The 17,175-nt window shown below is 40.7% G+C and overlaps 1 protein-coding gene across 2 annotated transcripts in view; it reads right to left on the bottom strand.

Annotated features, from left to right (window-relative positions):
- STX6 (syntaxin 6) overlaps window positions 1-17,175 on the bottom strand; it is a 47,039-nt gene that overhangs the window by 12,595 nt on the left and 17,269 nt on the right. For both annotated transcript variants that reach the window (XM_058702405.1, XM_058702404.1), the window contains exons 2-4: window positions 13,100-13,269; window positions 10,442-10,536; window positions 1,973-2,035 (exon numbers count right to left, since the gene is read on the bottom strand). In XM_058702405.1, the coding sequence (XP_058558388.1) occupies window positions 1,973-2,035; window positions 10,442-10,536; window positions 13,100-13,269 (328 nt within the window). The remainder of the gene's footprint in view (window positions 1-1,972; window positions 2,036-10,441; window positions 10,537-13,099; window positions 13,270-17,175) is intronic.

Below are 17,175 nucleotides of genomic sequence, written 5' to 3'. Positions count from 1 at the left end.
GCCAGAGGTCCCAGCCCAGCCGGGGTTGCACAGCACCTGATCTGGCAGGAAGCAGCGAGGCCTGCCTGCCTGAGTGCGTACAGAAAACCAGCCCTGCGATTCTTTGACAATTTGTGACCCTATGACATTTCATGCAACACTGAAAACAAAATTCCAGTCCACACTTGGAAAGGCAATGTGTAACTACACAGTTTGTGTATGTCAGCTCAACTTCTACTATCTGGGGAATAAAACAATTCAAGTTCAGGGTAATGGAGGCCAAGAGTTCCCGATCTCACTGTCACAACTACCTTAGGTCACTCAGCTCCTGTGAGCTGAAGTGGAGACAAAAAGGGAACTTCAAAACTAGCCAGCTATGGCCAGACCCTTGGCTTCTCCCAAGAGCTAGTGCCAGATGGACCAGGTCAGTCACTGGCTTTTCCTCGCTGCACTGTTAAGAGGAAGGGAGGTAGACAGGAAGAAAATAAAACACAACAATGACTTGAAAAATGAAATGCGAGAAAGGAAACAGGAAAATTAAGTTAGGTGATATCTGGAGAGCCCCCTCCCTTTCTTTGAGCTCTTACAATACTTGTTTTCAAAATTAAGTGGGTCAACAAACACGTGCAGGTATAAAGTAAGGACTTACTGATACCAGTTAGTTAAAAATGATGAGCTGATTCTGGAGTTAACGGTCTACTAAATGGACTGACTACTGGTAACTTTATGGAGTCTGAATGGAACTGAAGTTAAATCTAAATTTTAGGTGACTGGTGTGTGTGTGTGTGTGTATGTGTGTGTGTGTGTGTGTATTAAGTATTTATTTGGGGGGAGGGGCGGGGAGATGAGGCAGAAGGAGAGGGAGAGAGAATCCCAAGAGAATCTCTGTGCTGACAGTGCAGAGACGTGGGGCTCAATCTCACAAATTGTGAGATCATGACTTGAGCCAAAATCCAGGGTCTGACACTTAACCGACTGAGCCACCCAGGTGCCCCTGTTGTACATTTTTTAAAACTATTTTATTTTATTTTATCAGTCAGAAAGAAATGTCTACACAAAGCATCTAACTTTAAAAAGATACTTAAAATCCAAGGACTGGTCTCTTGTAGCTTTTATTTTTGATATATCATTATCTGTGCTTTGGTTTCTGAAATGAGATTTCATGATGTATCTGTAATAACTAATAGAAACTAGACCTCATGTCAAAAAAATATTTAAGGGGCACTTGGGTGGCTCAGTTGGTTACATGTCCGACTTTGGCTCAGGTCATGATGTCATGATTCGTGAGTTTGAGCCCCATGTCAGGCTCTGTGCTGACAGCTCAGAGTTTGGAGCCTGCTTCGGATTCTGTGTCTCCCTCTCTCTCTGCCCCTCCCCCGTTCATGCTCTGTGTCTCTCTGTCCCAAAAATAAATAAAAAACATTGAAAAAAAAAATTAAAAAAAAAAAAAAAAAAAAAGAATAAATACTTAAAATGACGAAGGACTTAAATTCACACGTTACATTAATTTAACACACATTAAGTTTCCTCCAGTGTCTTTACATAAAATTTTACTCATTCAATGTCTAGTAAGTTCTATGGGCAATGTAACAGCAGCCAGAGATTTAAAAACAGCCTGTGACACAAACTGTTCCTCACTTTCAAGGAGCATGGGGTCCAGCAGAGAAAAAGACAGGAAACGGAGCAATTACAGCACTTAACAGAGCCTCGCACACGGAGCATGCGCAACACGTCCAGAAGAAATGCCGTGTGGTGGGGGCTACAAGGGTAAGCAGAGGGAGCTATGGGAGCCCAGACGAGAGAGCCAGAGGGTGTGAGGGAGCGGAGGGGCAGCTGACCAGACTTTCTCACACCTGCCGACCTCACTCCAGGCTCAGCGTGTACATGTCCTCTGCTTAAACACACAATACGCAGACATCAGCATTTTGTAATTAAAAATATCTAACCATGCTATTTTCTTTGACTGATGTTGTGTATTCAGATGTTTACTCACCTGTCTGTTTTTTCGTTCAGCTAATGCCTGCACAGAGGAAGGTGACATGTGATCCTTCATGTCCTAATGAGGTAAGGAGAAGACCAGAAAACAAACGAATACCCTCAGATTAAACAAAATCATGGTTAATATTTTACATGCTAGCAAAATACACATACATTATTATGAAATTTTTAAAACAAAAAGACAGCATTCTTTAAAGTCTCAAAATTAAAGGAAATAAAATAGTGGGACTGGCATTCCTTTAAAAGGGGATAACCTGGATACTAAATTTAAAGAGGAAGACAGAGGAAGGGAGCTGGGATTTCCTGAGTACCAACCACGGGTCAGAAACACCACCGAACACGTACATTTATCACTGAATTTTCATAACAACTCTATGAAGCTGGTATTATTTCTGCTTTACAGGTGAGGAGTGTGAGATCTACAAAGGCTGAGATACTCTCTTAAGGTCACACAGTCAGTAAACGGCAATCCTGGGACACAAACTCAAGAACCTGTGCTCAAGGACCGGGATCTTCAAACAGAATACATGTGAAAAATCATGCACTTTAGGATAAAGTATATCTATCATTAAACACCAGAGAATACTTCCTAGTATTCTATCTTATTTTATTTCTGGGTTGGATTCATGTGAAGTATAGACTATTCTAATCCAAGAGTGAATTTCCAGAGCAGTATCAAAAATAATTTTGTAAAGGGATGCTTGGATGGCTCAGTCAGGTAAGTGTCCGACTTCAGCTCAGGTCATGATCTCACTGCTTGTGGGTTTGGGCCTGGCGTCAGGGTCTGTGCTGACAGCTTAGAGCCTGGAGCCTGCTTTGGATTCTGTCTGTCCCTCTCTCTCTGCCCCTCCCCTGCTCAAGCTCTGTCTCTCTCTCAAAAATAAACATTAAAAAAATAATTTTGTATGGAAAGAAAAATGAATGGACCCATTACTTACTCTGAAGTAAAACACCTGATTAAATATGAGCCATTTTCCTTATCATATTTAACCACAACCCAATATCCTTTAAAATTATTTGAATTGAGTATGATTGCTGTACTACAATTTTTCTTTAAAAAAATAAATGCTGCCAAAATAACTTCATAACTTTCTGTTGGCAAGTAGCTATTTTATAGATGCAAATGTTGAGGTATTAGGCACTCAGAAACTTTTTCCAAGACGCATGACAAGTGAACAGCAGATGAGACAGTGCCACAGTTTTCCTAATTCCTATGGGCAGTCTGAATAATAACCACCTTGCCTCAACTTTCCCAGCACCCATTTTTATGCTCACCAAATGCTCACTAAAGCCTAATACGTGCCCATGTACAGCAGTGAGCAATACAGGCTGGGTCCCTGCCCACATGGAGCCGACACTATGGTGGAGAAAAGGCAAACAGTAATCCCACAGATAAGTCAACAAAGTGGTTGCTGTGTTGGGAAGGAGGGGAATAAACAGGGCTAGAACTGAGTGGGTGATGAATGCCACTCTAGAGGCATAGGATAGGGGTGACAATGGAATCGAGACCTGAAGGGCAAGAATGAGTCAACCACAGAAAGAACTAAAGGCCGGGAAATCTGGGCAAAGGGAACAGCAAGTACAAAAGCCTGGAGGTGGGAAACAGCTCAGTGCCTTTGGCTCTTGAGAAAGCAGGCCAGGGTGGTCCAAGGAGCCAGCTGCGTGTTTGGGCTAGGGGACAGAAGAGAAGGTTGGCCAAACGTGCAGGCCCCTCAGGCTGCTTAGATTTTATTCTGAGGCAGGGGCTGGCAAACTTTGTTTGTAAAGGAGTAAATATTAAATATTCAGCCCATCATACACTGGTGTGTGTGTGTGTGTGTGTGTGTGTGTGTGTGCGCGCGCGCGCGCGCACGTGCATGTTTTCTAACTATACTTTAAAAAATGTAGAACTGTTCTTAGATCTCATGGGTCATAGATTGCAGGCCCCCATGCAAAGGCAAATGAGAAGCATTAAAGTATTTAAAGCATGGCCATGGAGTATTCTGGTTCATGTTTTAGAAGATCACTTTGGGTATTCTGTAGAAAAAAATGTTATTAATCCAGCAGAGCAAAGGTAAAGAGATCATTTTACTATAACCTGTCACTATGTCCCTCCCAGTGCTGCCCATCTACAGGTGCATCCAGAAGGAGCAAACCCCCTCTGTTGGGGGCCTTCAACAAGAGGATATGTGAGCCCTTGGAAATGACACTGGGTAGGTAGCACATCCAAGGGGTGTTCTGTCTAGGGTCCAGTTGACCCAGAAATTCTAGAATTCTCTACCTATTTCGGTGTTCACAAACCTCAAAAATACAAATTAAAAAAATTTAAAAAATGGTCACCCATAGAAACTGAGAAAAATATACTTAGTTAAAAAAAAAAAAAAAGCACTCACCATGAACATACAGATATTGGCTTATTTAAAACAAGCGGAATTCAGTGGTATAAGCCATGTTTCTTAAATGTGTGAGATTTACCTGAGTGAGTCACCTGGGGTGGTGTTAAATGTTCACTGGTGGGATAATATATGCTTTAAAAATGCACTTAATACATTTTATAATAGTTAAAAAAAAATAGTGAACATTACTTGTATAAAGAAATAATGAAAATATCAACATGTATCCAAACATGTATGGAAAAAATAACTGAAGTTCAATTAAACCTTGAACTTTATCTGTAGAACGTGTTTTTGCTGTTAGAAGTCAGGACAGCGTGGGGCGCCTGGGCGGCTTAGTTGGTTAAGTATCCAACTTCAGCTCGGGTCGTGATCTCACAGTTTGTGAGTTTGAGCCCCGCGTCAGGCTCTGTGCTGACACCTCAGAGCCTGGAGCCTGCTTCCGATTCTGTGTCTCCCTCTCTCTCTGCCCCCTCCCCTGTTCGTGCTCTGTCTCTCAAAAATAAACATTAAAAAAATGAAAAGAAAAAAAAAAAGAAGTCAGCACAGTGAACAGGGAAGTAAAGACCGTAAAGGCGCACAAGGAGGCTTCTAGGGGTGCTGGGAATGCTCTGGAATGCTTCCATGGCTGTCACCAGTTTACAAACTCTTCAAGCTGTGTACCTGGGATACATGCACTTTTCTCTATTTTTGTACTTCAATAAAAATGTAAAAAACAAACAAACAAACAAACAAAAAAAACTGCTGCTCTGTAACAATGGCTGGAAAGTAAACTGGACTAACTGAAAAAACTTGACATTTTGTAACAGGAGCCTTGATATTTGTGTCAAATATTCACGGCCTTGACCTAGCAATTCCATTATTAGGATTTATTTTAAGAAAACAATATAAAAGGGGCGCCTGGCTGGCTCAGTCAGTAGAGCATGCAACTCTTGATCTCAGGGTTGTTAGAGCCCCATGGTGGGTGTGGGGATTACTTAAAAATAAAATCTTAAAAAAAGAACAGTATAAAACATATACCAGAAAAAAAGCAAAGATGTACACTGCAATGCTATTTATAATAGGAAAGAAAAATAGAAAAAAGCAGCACGTCCCAAGAAGAGAATAGTAACTTAGAGTAAACTCAGACAAATGTGCCATTTCTTTTAAGAGTCTATTTCAGGGGTGCCTGGGTGGCTCAGTTGGTTGAGTGTCCAACTTCAGCTTGGGTCATGATCTTATGGCTTGTGAGTTCGAGCCCCATGTTGGGCTCTGTGCTGACAGCTTGCTCAGAGCCTAGAGCCTGCTCGGGATTCTGTCTCCCTTTCTCTCTGCCCCTCCCCCATTCACACTTTGTCTGTCTCTCTCAAAAATAAACAAACATTTAAAAAAAAATTTTTTTTTAAAAGAGTCTATTTCAATGTCATATAATGACTAGAGGAAATATGTAAAACTGTTAATAGTGATGATTTCCAGGGAGTGGAATGACAGAATGAAGGGGCATTTTTTACCTTTCTCATCCAGCAAAATTATTTGCATTTTAAAAATAGCAAGTATGAATTGCTTTTAATTTTAAAAATTAAAATACAAAATGCTTATGATGGCTTAACACTATGATCACAATTGTAAAAATACAACTATCATACACTGAGAAGAAAATCACCATGAGAAAATATAGCAAAGGTTGTGTTCATTATTTGGAGCTTAGATTTCTTTTTTCTATTTTTTCCTCTTATAAACTTTTCTAATTTTCCTTCATGAACATGCATTACTTTAATGAAATACGTATTTAAAAGCTCCAGGTTTTTAAAGTGTCTGCTTACTAAAATATATGTGGAGGGGCCGTTAGCCGTGATGGCGAGTGACTCTTCCAATGGCTGTGCAGCGTGTGTCCTGTGTGGCCACGACAGCAGGTAAAACAGCCAGGCTTTCACTTCTAGTCGCCATTTGTTTCTACGTCCGTTAAAAGTTATCAGCCACCAGCCTCCTTACTAGGATTTGGAATTTTAAGCTAAGTCACTGAACACTGTTAAGCATTCTGTAACAACCTATCAGGCAAAAAGGTAATCAGTCATCTTCTTTCTAACACATGAAGTTTAGAACCAGCAGTCCAGAAGCAGCTAATACCAATACAATTTGGTTTGTCTGTCAAAAAAACACAAAAAAACAAAAACAAAAAAACCCACAATACAATAAATGTCCTAGTTACTTATGCTCCTGTTCCCATTTCATGGTGTCTTCCAAAATGAGTGAATGGGACACCATACATCCCAGTACTCAGCACTCAGAGGTCACACATCCCAACGTCATCTCTGTCCACATTGTACACCTCCCCCTTTTTGGTTAAACATGTCTATCTTGACTTACAATGAAATGGAAACAATTCTTGGGTTGGAACAAGTTGGATTTTTTTTCGCAAGGGGTACAGTTCTCATCATCTTTGAAAGTTAAAGAGAATGTCTGTGAGGACCATTTAATTGATAAAGAAAACATAGAGCCAGAGAGGCTAAATCACTTGCCATGATGAAAATTTATTAAGGTCACAAATGAGCCTAGAACTCAGGTCTCCTCACAGTTCATTCCCTGTGCCTCTGCCATATACTTCGAAACCTTCTGCTACTAAGTTAAGATAAAGTCACTTCTGGAACATATTTCCACAACACAAAGATTTCACATGCAAGATCTCCGATGTGTAGGTGACCCCACAAATGTAAAAATGATTACTTCAAAAATATCAAAGGCTATTTACACACACAAAAAAATATTTTTGCTCTCTTCAATAAAAACTGCCAGCAAAACTTAGTAAAAACTACATAAACTTCAAAGACACTTGGGAAAACACACAAACAAGACTCTTGAAACCAGGGATGCTTCTTTTTCTTTTTAAAAAAAAAATTTTTTTTTTTTTAACGTTTATTTATTTTTGAGACAGAGAGAGACAGAGCATGAACAGGGGAGGGTCAGAGAGAGGGAGACACAGAATCTGAAACAGGCTCCAGGCTCTGAGCTGTCAGCACAGAGCCCGACGCGGGGCTCGAACTCACAGACTGAGAGATCATGACCTGAGCCGAAGTCGGACGCTTAACCGACTGAGCCACCCAGGCGCCCCTAAACCAGGGATGCTTCTAAAAGCAAAGCCAATGGACATGAATTGCAAGGAAAAATGAGGGAAAGATGTAATTCTTCAGACAGAACAACCACACACACAAATGTACAATGTGTTACCAACTCTCCTGCCTAAGAATGAGAAAGCTGTGGATCAAAATGTACTCCTTTTGGAGCAAAGAAACAAAAACGTACTGATAACAGGTAACAGGTTAACAGAGGACTTTATGTAAGCTTGTGATATACACATCCCAAACCTGAGCTTGGTCGTAGGTTTCTTTTCCAAAATCTCCTAACTCTCTGATCCTACTCTACCTCCTCCAACTAGAACCCGGAGATCTCAGTATATAAATACTGCTTAACTAGAGACTCAGTAGGGTAAGTGTCTCTTACTTAATCTCAGCTCAGGTCATGATCTCACGGTTCATGGGATGGAACCCTGTGTCAGCGAGAAGCCTGGTTGGGATTCTCTCTCTCCCTCTCTCTCTCTGCCCCTCCCTTGCATGCACTCACTTTCTCTTTCTCTCAAAATAAATAAATAAACATAAAAAAAAAAAAACCCTGCAAATACTGCTTAGCCAAATGCAATAATATTTTTTTAATTAAAAAAATTTTTTTACATTTATTTATTTTTGATAGACAGAGAGACACAGAGCACAAGTTGGGGAGGGGCAGAAAGAGAAGGAGACACAGAATCTGAAGCAGGCTCCACGCTCTGAGCCGTCAGCACAAAGCCTGACATGGGGCTCGAGCTCACAAACCGCGAGATCATGACCCGAGCTGAAGTTAGATGCTTAACCGACTGAGCCACCCAGGCGCCCCCCAAATGCAATAATATTCAATCAACACACGGTGCTTTAAGAAAAAAAATTCAAGTAAGCCTCATTACTATGTCCTTCTCTTCTGAAGGATTTCAATTAGAATTTATTAAAATGAGATCAACAAAAGCTCAATTAGGTACTGTTAACCTACAACTAGCAAACAGTAACAGCTTTCCAAAAAGGAGTCACAATTAAAACAAGAATGACTAAAAACTCTACAATACTCAGTTGGATGATACAGTGGAGTATGATTTAGACCTCAACCCTAGAAAGGCTGCAGCATTATGAAATATGGACTTGATTTTAAACAGTTCTATCAAAGAATACACTTTAAAAAGCTTTTCAAAATGAACGTCAGTTTCTACTTCCAGTTATACCAATTAACTTAACTTTCAATATACTTACCTCTGAATTTCAATTTGCAAAACTTACAAGTAGTACTATTTTGCAGAAAGAACAAATATAATGATTAAGGTCAGGGATATATGCTTCACTGCAAGGCACCATTTAAATACTAACATCAGGGGTGCCTGGGTGGCTCAGTCGGTTAAGCGGCCGACTTCAGCTCAGGTCATGATCTCGCGGTCTGTGAGTTCGAGCCCCGCGCCGGGCTCTGTGCTCACAGCTCGGAGCCTGGAGCCTGTTTCAGATTCTGTGTCTCCCTCTCTCTGACCCTCCCCCGTTCATGCTCTGTCTCTCTGTCTCAAAAATAAATGTTAAGGGGCGCCTGGGTGGCGCAGTCGGTTAAGCGTCCGACTTCAGCCAGGTCACGATCTCGCGGTCCGTGAGTTCGAGCCCCGCGTCAGGCTCTGGGCTGATGGCTCGGAGCCTGGAGCCTGTTTCCGATTCTGTGTCTCCCTCTCTCTCTCTGCCCCTCCCCCGTTCATGCTCTGTCTCTCTCTGTCCCAAAAATAAATAAAAAACGTTGAAAAAAAAAAAATTAAAAAAAAAAAATGTTAAAAAAAAAAAATTAAAAAAAAAAAAAATACTAACATCTACAGAAGTGTCTTTCAGAAAATCTATTACAAAAAATAGAAAAGCAAACCGTATGTATCAAATAAGTAATTGGAGATTTACCTTATTGGAATAAAAGGCTTCCTGATTAGAACAGTGTTCTGAACCGGCTAGAAATTAAGAGTGTCTAATTCAAATGCTCAGTGTATATAGATGGGGCACCCAGGTCCAAAAATATGAGGCCCATTAAAGTATGGCCTTATTTAAAAATAATTTAGATATATGTATATAGAAAGGCAACTAATGAATAAAAGAAGAAACAAGAATAGTTAAAGTTCAGTGATAACCTACCATCTGAAATAATCTCAAAAGGAAATCACATGACATAAAGTTTTTGGCAAACACATACCAAGGTTCCTGCCTAAGATGACTCTTAAAAAGCCATATGTTAGCGCTGGTATGATCCCAAGTATTTTTATTCAAGGAAGCTGCTTTCTAGTACATATGTTAAAGACAGCTGGTTCTCTTACATCTAGTTATGCTAATCAAACGGCTTAGCCATATAGTTTCAAATACAAACATATCTCAAGGATACAGGATTTGACTTAAATGATATTTTCTCTTAGGTTTTTTTTTAACAATAGATTATTAGCTATGTAATTTGAGACTAAAGATTTGTTCAACTTGGACTAGCTTTTAACACTCTTGATGGATGCTTGCTCAGGACAGCTCCCGAAAGGCTGTCAAGCAGTTGTATATGGAAATGTCAGTAACACGGGTTGCAAAAGTTCCAGAAGCAATTCAGATGGTGGAAGAGGCCGCTATCCAAACCTGGTAAGAGTCACTCTGCACAATGCAAAGTGATTACCAATCCATCAAGGAACCAAATGGTTTCTACAATGGTAATTCTTCCTTTTGTCCAAAAACGCAGTAGAGCAAGAAATAATGAGGAAACAAGAGAACTGGTTTGGAGGAATGAGAGCTATGGCCAAGTAGGACACCCTTAAAGTAACTTCCCCAGGGGCAGGCATCTACTCTCTCCATTTTGCTCCAAGAAATAAGCCTGACAATACTAGAAACAAATTTCTTTCTTTGGATCAGAGAAATTATGATGGAAAGCGGCATTTAATTCATACTAAAAAGTGGTTTCAGAGTCGACCTATTAGTTTACAATTAAGAAAAGCAGTTTGGCTATTTCTTGCACAAATAACACAGTAAGCTCATATTCCTTACCCTGACAACTTGCCGAGTGCTTGTGATGAAGGTTTTTCTTATACTCAATTCAGTCGCATCAAGGTTGAATTTTCTAGGGTTTGCTTCAACTATGCGTGGGTCAAAGAGTCAAGGTAAAGCAATTTCATCATCAAAAGTCTACCAAACGACATCATGTTAAACCACAGAATCTCTCACAGGCAAGCAATAAAATCTGGCTCGATGTCTCTGAACACACAGGCACCTTGACGCACATCATTCTCAAACTCTCTTCCCACAGCTATGAGGATCTCCGTGCCTCAAAGTGGAGAAGACCCTCCAGGTTAAGACTGCTGACTGGGTTCACCATAAATCCATGGCTGTCTGACCACAGCTGAGCTGGGCTCTTCCAGAGACCTGCCAGCACTTTGTATCTATTCTTTTCTGACTCCAGATCACCTTTCCCATGACAGCTCTGAAAACCTGTTTCATGTGCTATTCCAAACCATTCCTCTTATGGCAAGAAGCTAACCCTGCTTACGAATCTAGAGATAGAGACTTCTTCAGTGAAGCTTCCCCTGATCTCCTCACCCCCAGCCTGGTCCTGCTGCCCCATGTCAGACACTCACATGGCTCTCTGTACTTTTCTCTTACAGTTTGCAAATAGACATTTGTGTTATTCTGATTAATGTCTGTTCCCCTGTCCCCAGAGCTCCTCACTACTCCCCACCATAAATTCCATGAGGGCCAGTACACTGTTCTGCTCATCAGTCCCATCCCAGTAACTAACAAAATACATGGCACACTCAGGGATTACTTGCTGAATGAGTGATGAAAACCGCATACTTCATTTTATTGTGCTTTGTTTTACTGCACTTAGTAGACACTGTGTTTTTTACCAATTGAAGGTTTGTGGCAACCCAGTGTCAAGCAAGTCTATTGGTACCATTTTTCCAACAGCATTTGTTCCCTTTGTGTCTCTGTGTCACCTTTTGATAATTCTAGCAATATTTCAAGCCTTTTCACTGTTATATTGGTTATGGTGATCTGTGGTTGTAACTCACTGAAAGCTCAGATGATGACTAGGATTTTTCAGCAATATTTTTATGTTAAAGATTTTATTTTTAAGTAATCTCTACACCCAACATGGGGCCCAAATTTACAATCCCGAGATCAAGAGACACGTGCTTTACCAACTGAGTCAGCCAGGCACCCCAGCAATAAAGTATTTTTAAATTAAAGTATATACACTGTTTTTAGACAACATCCTATTGCACACTTAACAGAGTACAGTCTAGTGTAGACATCACTTCTATGCACAGAGAAACCCCAAAACTTCACTTGACTTGCTTTATTGCGATACTCACTTGATTGTGGTGATCTAGAACCGAACCCACAGTATCTCCTCTTTCTCTCGTAATTTCTGTCTCCCCAATATTGTCTTCTTCCATCTCAAGGGAAGACGGATATTCCTGTATCTGTGCTTTTGATCCCATCCTGTCACATATTTTGTTCCACTAATTTTAAAGAACATGCTTGTTTTTTAAAAATAATTTAAAAAGAGGACGCCTGGGTGGCTCAGTCGGTTAAGCAACCGACTCTTGACCTCAGCTCAGGTCATGATCTCATGGTTCGTGGGTTTGAGCCCCACATAGGGCTCTGCACTGACAGTGCAGAGCCTGCTTGGGATTTTCTCGTCCTCTCTCTCCCTTGCTTGTGCCCCCCTCCCTTGCTTGTGCACACACTCGCTCTCTCAAAAATCAATAAATAAACTTAAAAAATAGTAATTTAAAAGGCACCCAGGGTCATTATGGTTAACAGAAATACATATAAATTATGCAGTCCACACATCAACTGCACATGAACCCATGCTATGGAGTGATTCTGACGAAAGCTGGTTTCCTAGGTCACAGTTACTGAAAGAACAAAAGAGAACTGAGAACGTGCAGCTGGCATACCGTCAACGTTTTTGATTGGCTAGAATTTTTCCACCTGAGAAAAGGCCACATAGTTCAGCTTTTACAGTTCTCTGGTTCGTCAGTCAGGTCAGTGCACTTCTTTAACATCAACAGCACGACTTAAATGTAACAGATCTGCTTTTACCAAATGCAACTGGATGGTTTAGAATGCTTCTCCGATGGACACTGGCATTCTAGCATCACCTCCTGAATTGGAAGAAGACAATCCACAAAAGGATCTTCTTTTGATTTCTAATCAACAACGTATAACACTGGCCCTGTATACACCTCTATGTAATAATGACCGCTAACACAGAAGCTCACTGTGCGTCAGGCACCATACTCTACCTGCTACACTTCCAACAATCCTACGAGCTAGGCACTACTATTATCCTAACTTTCTACTGAAGAGGAAACTGAAGCAGAGAACAACGCTCCAAGTCAAACAGATAGTAACTGGTATAGTTAGGGCTTGAACACACAATCTGACTCCAGGGTCTGAGCTTATAACCACTGCGCTACACTGTCTCCACACTGCCTGACTTATCATGCACCGTAGAAGAACGTGGCCCCTAAACCTTAGCTCACTAGGCAACTATTTTGAGTGTATCATGGTACAAAGAAGAGCAACATCAATCGACTAGAAAAGGAAATATCTAATCTATGTACTTGAGACATCTGGACAAAAATGTGTTCATTTTTCTGTCCATCCCAGAGGCACAGGCACCATAGAGAAGGATATTGATGGTCTCGTCGAGGTCCTCCAGATCCCACTCTATGCTCCGGAGGTTGTTTCTCAGCTCGTTGGTGGTCCAGTCGATTTCTTCCCTTGTTGCTGTGGAGGGGTCCTGGAGGAGCTCTGTCCATCTCTGAAACAAGCCCTGGGCAGTGTTGACTGCTTTCTGTACCTCTCTGTAATCAAGGTGAAGGGAAAGGGCAGAAATCAGAGACAGCACATTCCATGAACAAGTTACTACTGCTTGACTTTAAGTTGACGCCTGTGATCATGTACCATCTTCAGCACCTACCACTCCTAAAAGTATTTTTAGCTCTTTACAGAAGGCTCCTCATGAACAAATATCAAAGTTCGAACCTTTAAAGATACCAGTCCTAGTATTATGTTCTCAGCTGATTTGGGGATCAAACAGCCATTATTTAAGTAGTTATATCAAGTTGATTAGAGAAGGACAAAATGTAATTTTTCTCTCAATGGACTATACTTAAAAATCCTGTAAGAAGCAATCCTACAAATTAGCTAAAGTGCCATTAACATTCACACATGCTGCCATTTGGTGTGATATTTTATATTCATATGAACAAGTCCTAACACAGCTTCCCTTTTCCTGCATGGAGGAAAAATGAGGGTAAAAAGGGTGGAGGAAGGGTTACTCACACAGCTAGTCTTTTTGAAGGTAAGTATTTAAAAAAATTTTTTTTAATCTTTATTTTTGAGAGAGAGAGAGAGAGAGCGAGAGAGACAGCAAGTGGGGGAGGAGCAGAGAGAGAGGGAGACACAAAATCTGAAGCAGGCTCCAGGCTCTGAGCTGTCAGCACAGAGCCCAATGCGGGGCTTGAACCCACGAACCATGAGATCATGACCTCAGTGGAAGTCAGACGCTTACCCGACTGAGCCACCCAGGCACCCCTGAAGGTAAGTATTTTAATCTGAAGGTAAGTATTTTAATTTAGCCATTCTGATAGGTGTGAGGTGATATCTCATTGTAGTCTTGATTTGCATTTCCCTGACGATGAGTGATGTTGAGCACCTTTTCATGTATTTGTTGGCCATCCATATGTCTGCTTTGGAGAAATGCCTGCTCATGTCTTCTGCCCATTTTTTAAGTCGGATTATTTGTTTTTTGAGTGTTGAGCTATATCAGTTCTTTATATATTTTGGATACTAACCCTGTATCAGAGATATCATCTGCAAATATCTTCTCCCATTTAGGAGATTGTCTTTTAATCTGAGACATTTTTAAATCCAAAATCTCACTGGACTTCCTAATATTATTACCTTTAAATATATACATGTATACAATATACATATAGCAGGTGAGTGTGTTTCTCGTTTAGAGAGGGAAACCAGGTCATTAAGTGTTATGATCTAGCATGCTTTCAACTTAGATAGAGTCACAAGGTTTTAAAAACTTCCCCCCACCTTCCATGCTCATGGGTTAGAAGAACAAATACTGTTAAAATGTCTATACCACCGAACCTACACATTTAATGCAACCCCTATCAAAATATCAACAGCCTTTTTCACAGAGCTAGAACAATCCTAAAATTTGAATGGGACCGCAAAAGATCCTGCATAGCCAAAGTAATCTTAAAAAAGAGAAAGCAAAGCTGGAAGCCTCGCAATTCCGGACTTCAAGCTGTATTACAAAGCTGTAGTCATCAAGACAGTATGGTACTGGCATAAAAACAGACACACAGATCAGTGGAATAGAACAGAAAACCCAGAAATGCACTCAACTATATGGTCAACTAATCTTTGACAAAGCAGGAAAGAATATCCGATGGAAAAAAGACAGTCTCTTCAATAAATGGTGCTGGGAAAACCAGACAGCAACATGCAAAAGAATGAAACTGGACCACTTTCTTACACCATACACAAAAATAAATTCAAAATGGATGAAAGAGCTAAATGTGAGACAGGAAACCCTCAAAATCCTAGAGGAGAACAGAAGCAGCAACGTCTTTGACCTTGGCCGCTGGAGCAACTTCTTACTTGTTCCAGAGGCAAGGGAAAGAAAAGCAAATATGAACTATTGGGACCTCATCAAGATAAAAAGCTTCCACACAGTGAAGGAAACAACAAAACTAAAAAGCAACCTTCAAAATGGGAGAAGACATTTGCAAATGACGTATCTGATAAAGGGTTAGTACCCAAAATCTGTAAAGAACTTATCAAATTCAACATCCAAAAAACAAATAATCCAGTTAAGAAATGGGCAGAAGGGAGGTGCCTGGGTGGCTCAGGTGGTTAAGTGTCCAACTCTTGATTTCAGCTCAGGTCATGATCTCAAGGTATGTGAGATCCAGCCTCACATCAGGCTCTGTGCTGACAGCAGAAGACATGAATAGAAATTTTTCCAAAGAAAACATACAGATGGCTAACAGACACATGAAAAGATGCTCAACATCATGGAAATACAAATCAAAACTACAATGAGATATCACCTCACACCAATCATAATGGCTAAAATTAACAACACAGAAAAAAACAGGTGTAAGTGATGATGCAGAGAAAGGGGAGCCCTCTTATACTGTTGGTGGAAAACAATATGGAAATTCCTGAAAAAGTTAAAAATAGAACTACCCTACCATCAGCAATGACACTAGTTATTTACCCAAAGGATATAAGAATACTAACTTGAAGCAATACCTGCACCCCAATGTTTATAGCAGCATTATCAACAACAGCCAAATTATGGAAAGAGCCCAAATGTCAATCAACTGATGAATGGGTAACAAAGATGTGGTGGAATAGGGGCACTGGGGTGGCTCAGTCGGTTAAGCGTCTGACTTTGGCTCAGGTTGTGAACTCGTGGTTCATGAGTTCAAGCCCCATGTCGGGCTCTGTGCTGTCAGCTCAGGCCCTGGAGCCTGCTTCAGATTCATGTCTCTCTCTCTCTCTCTGTTCCTCCCCAGCTTCCACTCTGTCCCTCTCTCTCTCTCTCTCTCTCTCTCTCTCTCAAAAATAAAGATTAAAAAAAAAAGAAGAGGATATGGTGGAGTAAAAAAGAATGAAATCTTGACATTTGATGTGGATGGAGCTAAAAAGTATTATGCTATGTGAAGTAAGTCAGTCAGAGAGACAAATACCATATGATTTCACACTTATGTGGAATTTAAGAAACAAAACAAATGAACACGGCGGGAGAAAGAGAGGAAAACCAAGAAACAGACTCTTAAGTGTAGAGAACAAATTGATGGTTGTTACCAGAGGGGAGATGATGGGGTGCAGTTGGAGGAGGTGGGTTGAGTAGGTGATGTTGGAATTAAGGAGGCCACTTGTTGTGATGAGCACCAGGTGTGGTATGCAAGTGTTGAATTACTAAATTCTATACCTGAAACTAATATTATATTGTATGTTAACTGAAATTTAAATAAAAACTTGGGAGGGGCGCCTGGGTGGCGCAGTCGGTTAAGCGTCCGACTTCAGCCAGGTCACGATCTCGCGGTCCGTGAGTTCGAGCCCCGCGTCAGGCTCTGGGCTGATGGCTCGGAGCCTGGAGCCTGGAGCCTGTTTCCGATTCTGTGTCTCCCTCTCTCTCTGCCCCTCCCCCGTTCATGCTCTGTCTCTCTCTGTCCCAAACATAAATAAAAAACGTTGAAAAAAAAAAAATTAAAAAAAAAAAAAAAAAAACTTGGGAAAATAAATAGATAAATAAATAAATAAATAAATAAATAAATGTGATACACATTTTAAAAAAGACCAACCACTTTTGAGGCAGCATTCTATATTGGTGTGGTAAAAATGACACTATATAACTTTTGGGAGGTACAGATAGACCTAGAAAAGAAAAAAACAAACAAAAAATTGGGGTGCCCAGATGGCTCAGTCAGTTGAGTGTCTGACTCCGGCTCTGGTCATCATCTTGTGGTTGGGGAGTTCGAGCTCCACATCAGGGTCTCTGCTGTCAACATGGAGCCCATTTCGGATCCTCTGTCCACCCTCCCTCAAAAATAAATAAACATTAAAAAAAAAAAGGCAAAACTTTGCCCCCTACCAATGGGCCAACACCCATAATTTATTTTTTTATGTTTATTTATTGAGAGAGAGAAAGAAAGAGAGAGAGGGAGGAAGGGAGG

The sequence above is a fragment of the Neofelis nebulosa genome, chromosome 15 (assembly GCF_028018385.1).
Source record: "Neofelis nebulosa isolate mNeoNeb1 chromosome 15, mNeoNeb1.pri, whole genome shotgun sequence".
NCBI lineage: Eukaryota > Metazoa > Chordata > Mammalia > Carnivora > Felidae > Neofelis > Neofelis nebulosa.
The sequence above is the reverse complement of the archived record's forward strand: the minus strand, read 5'-3'. Positions and strand labels throughout refer to the sequence as shown.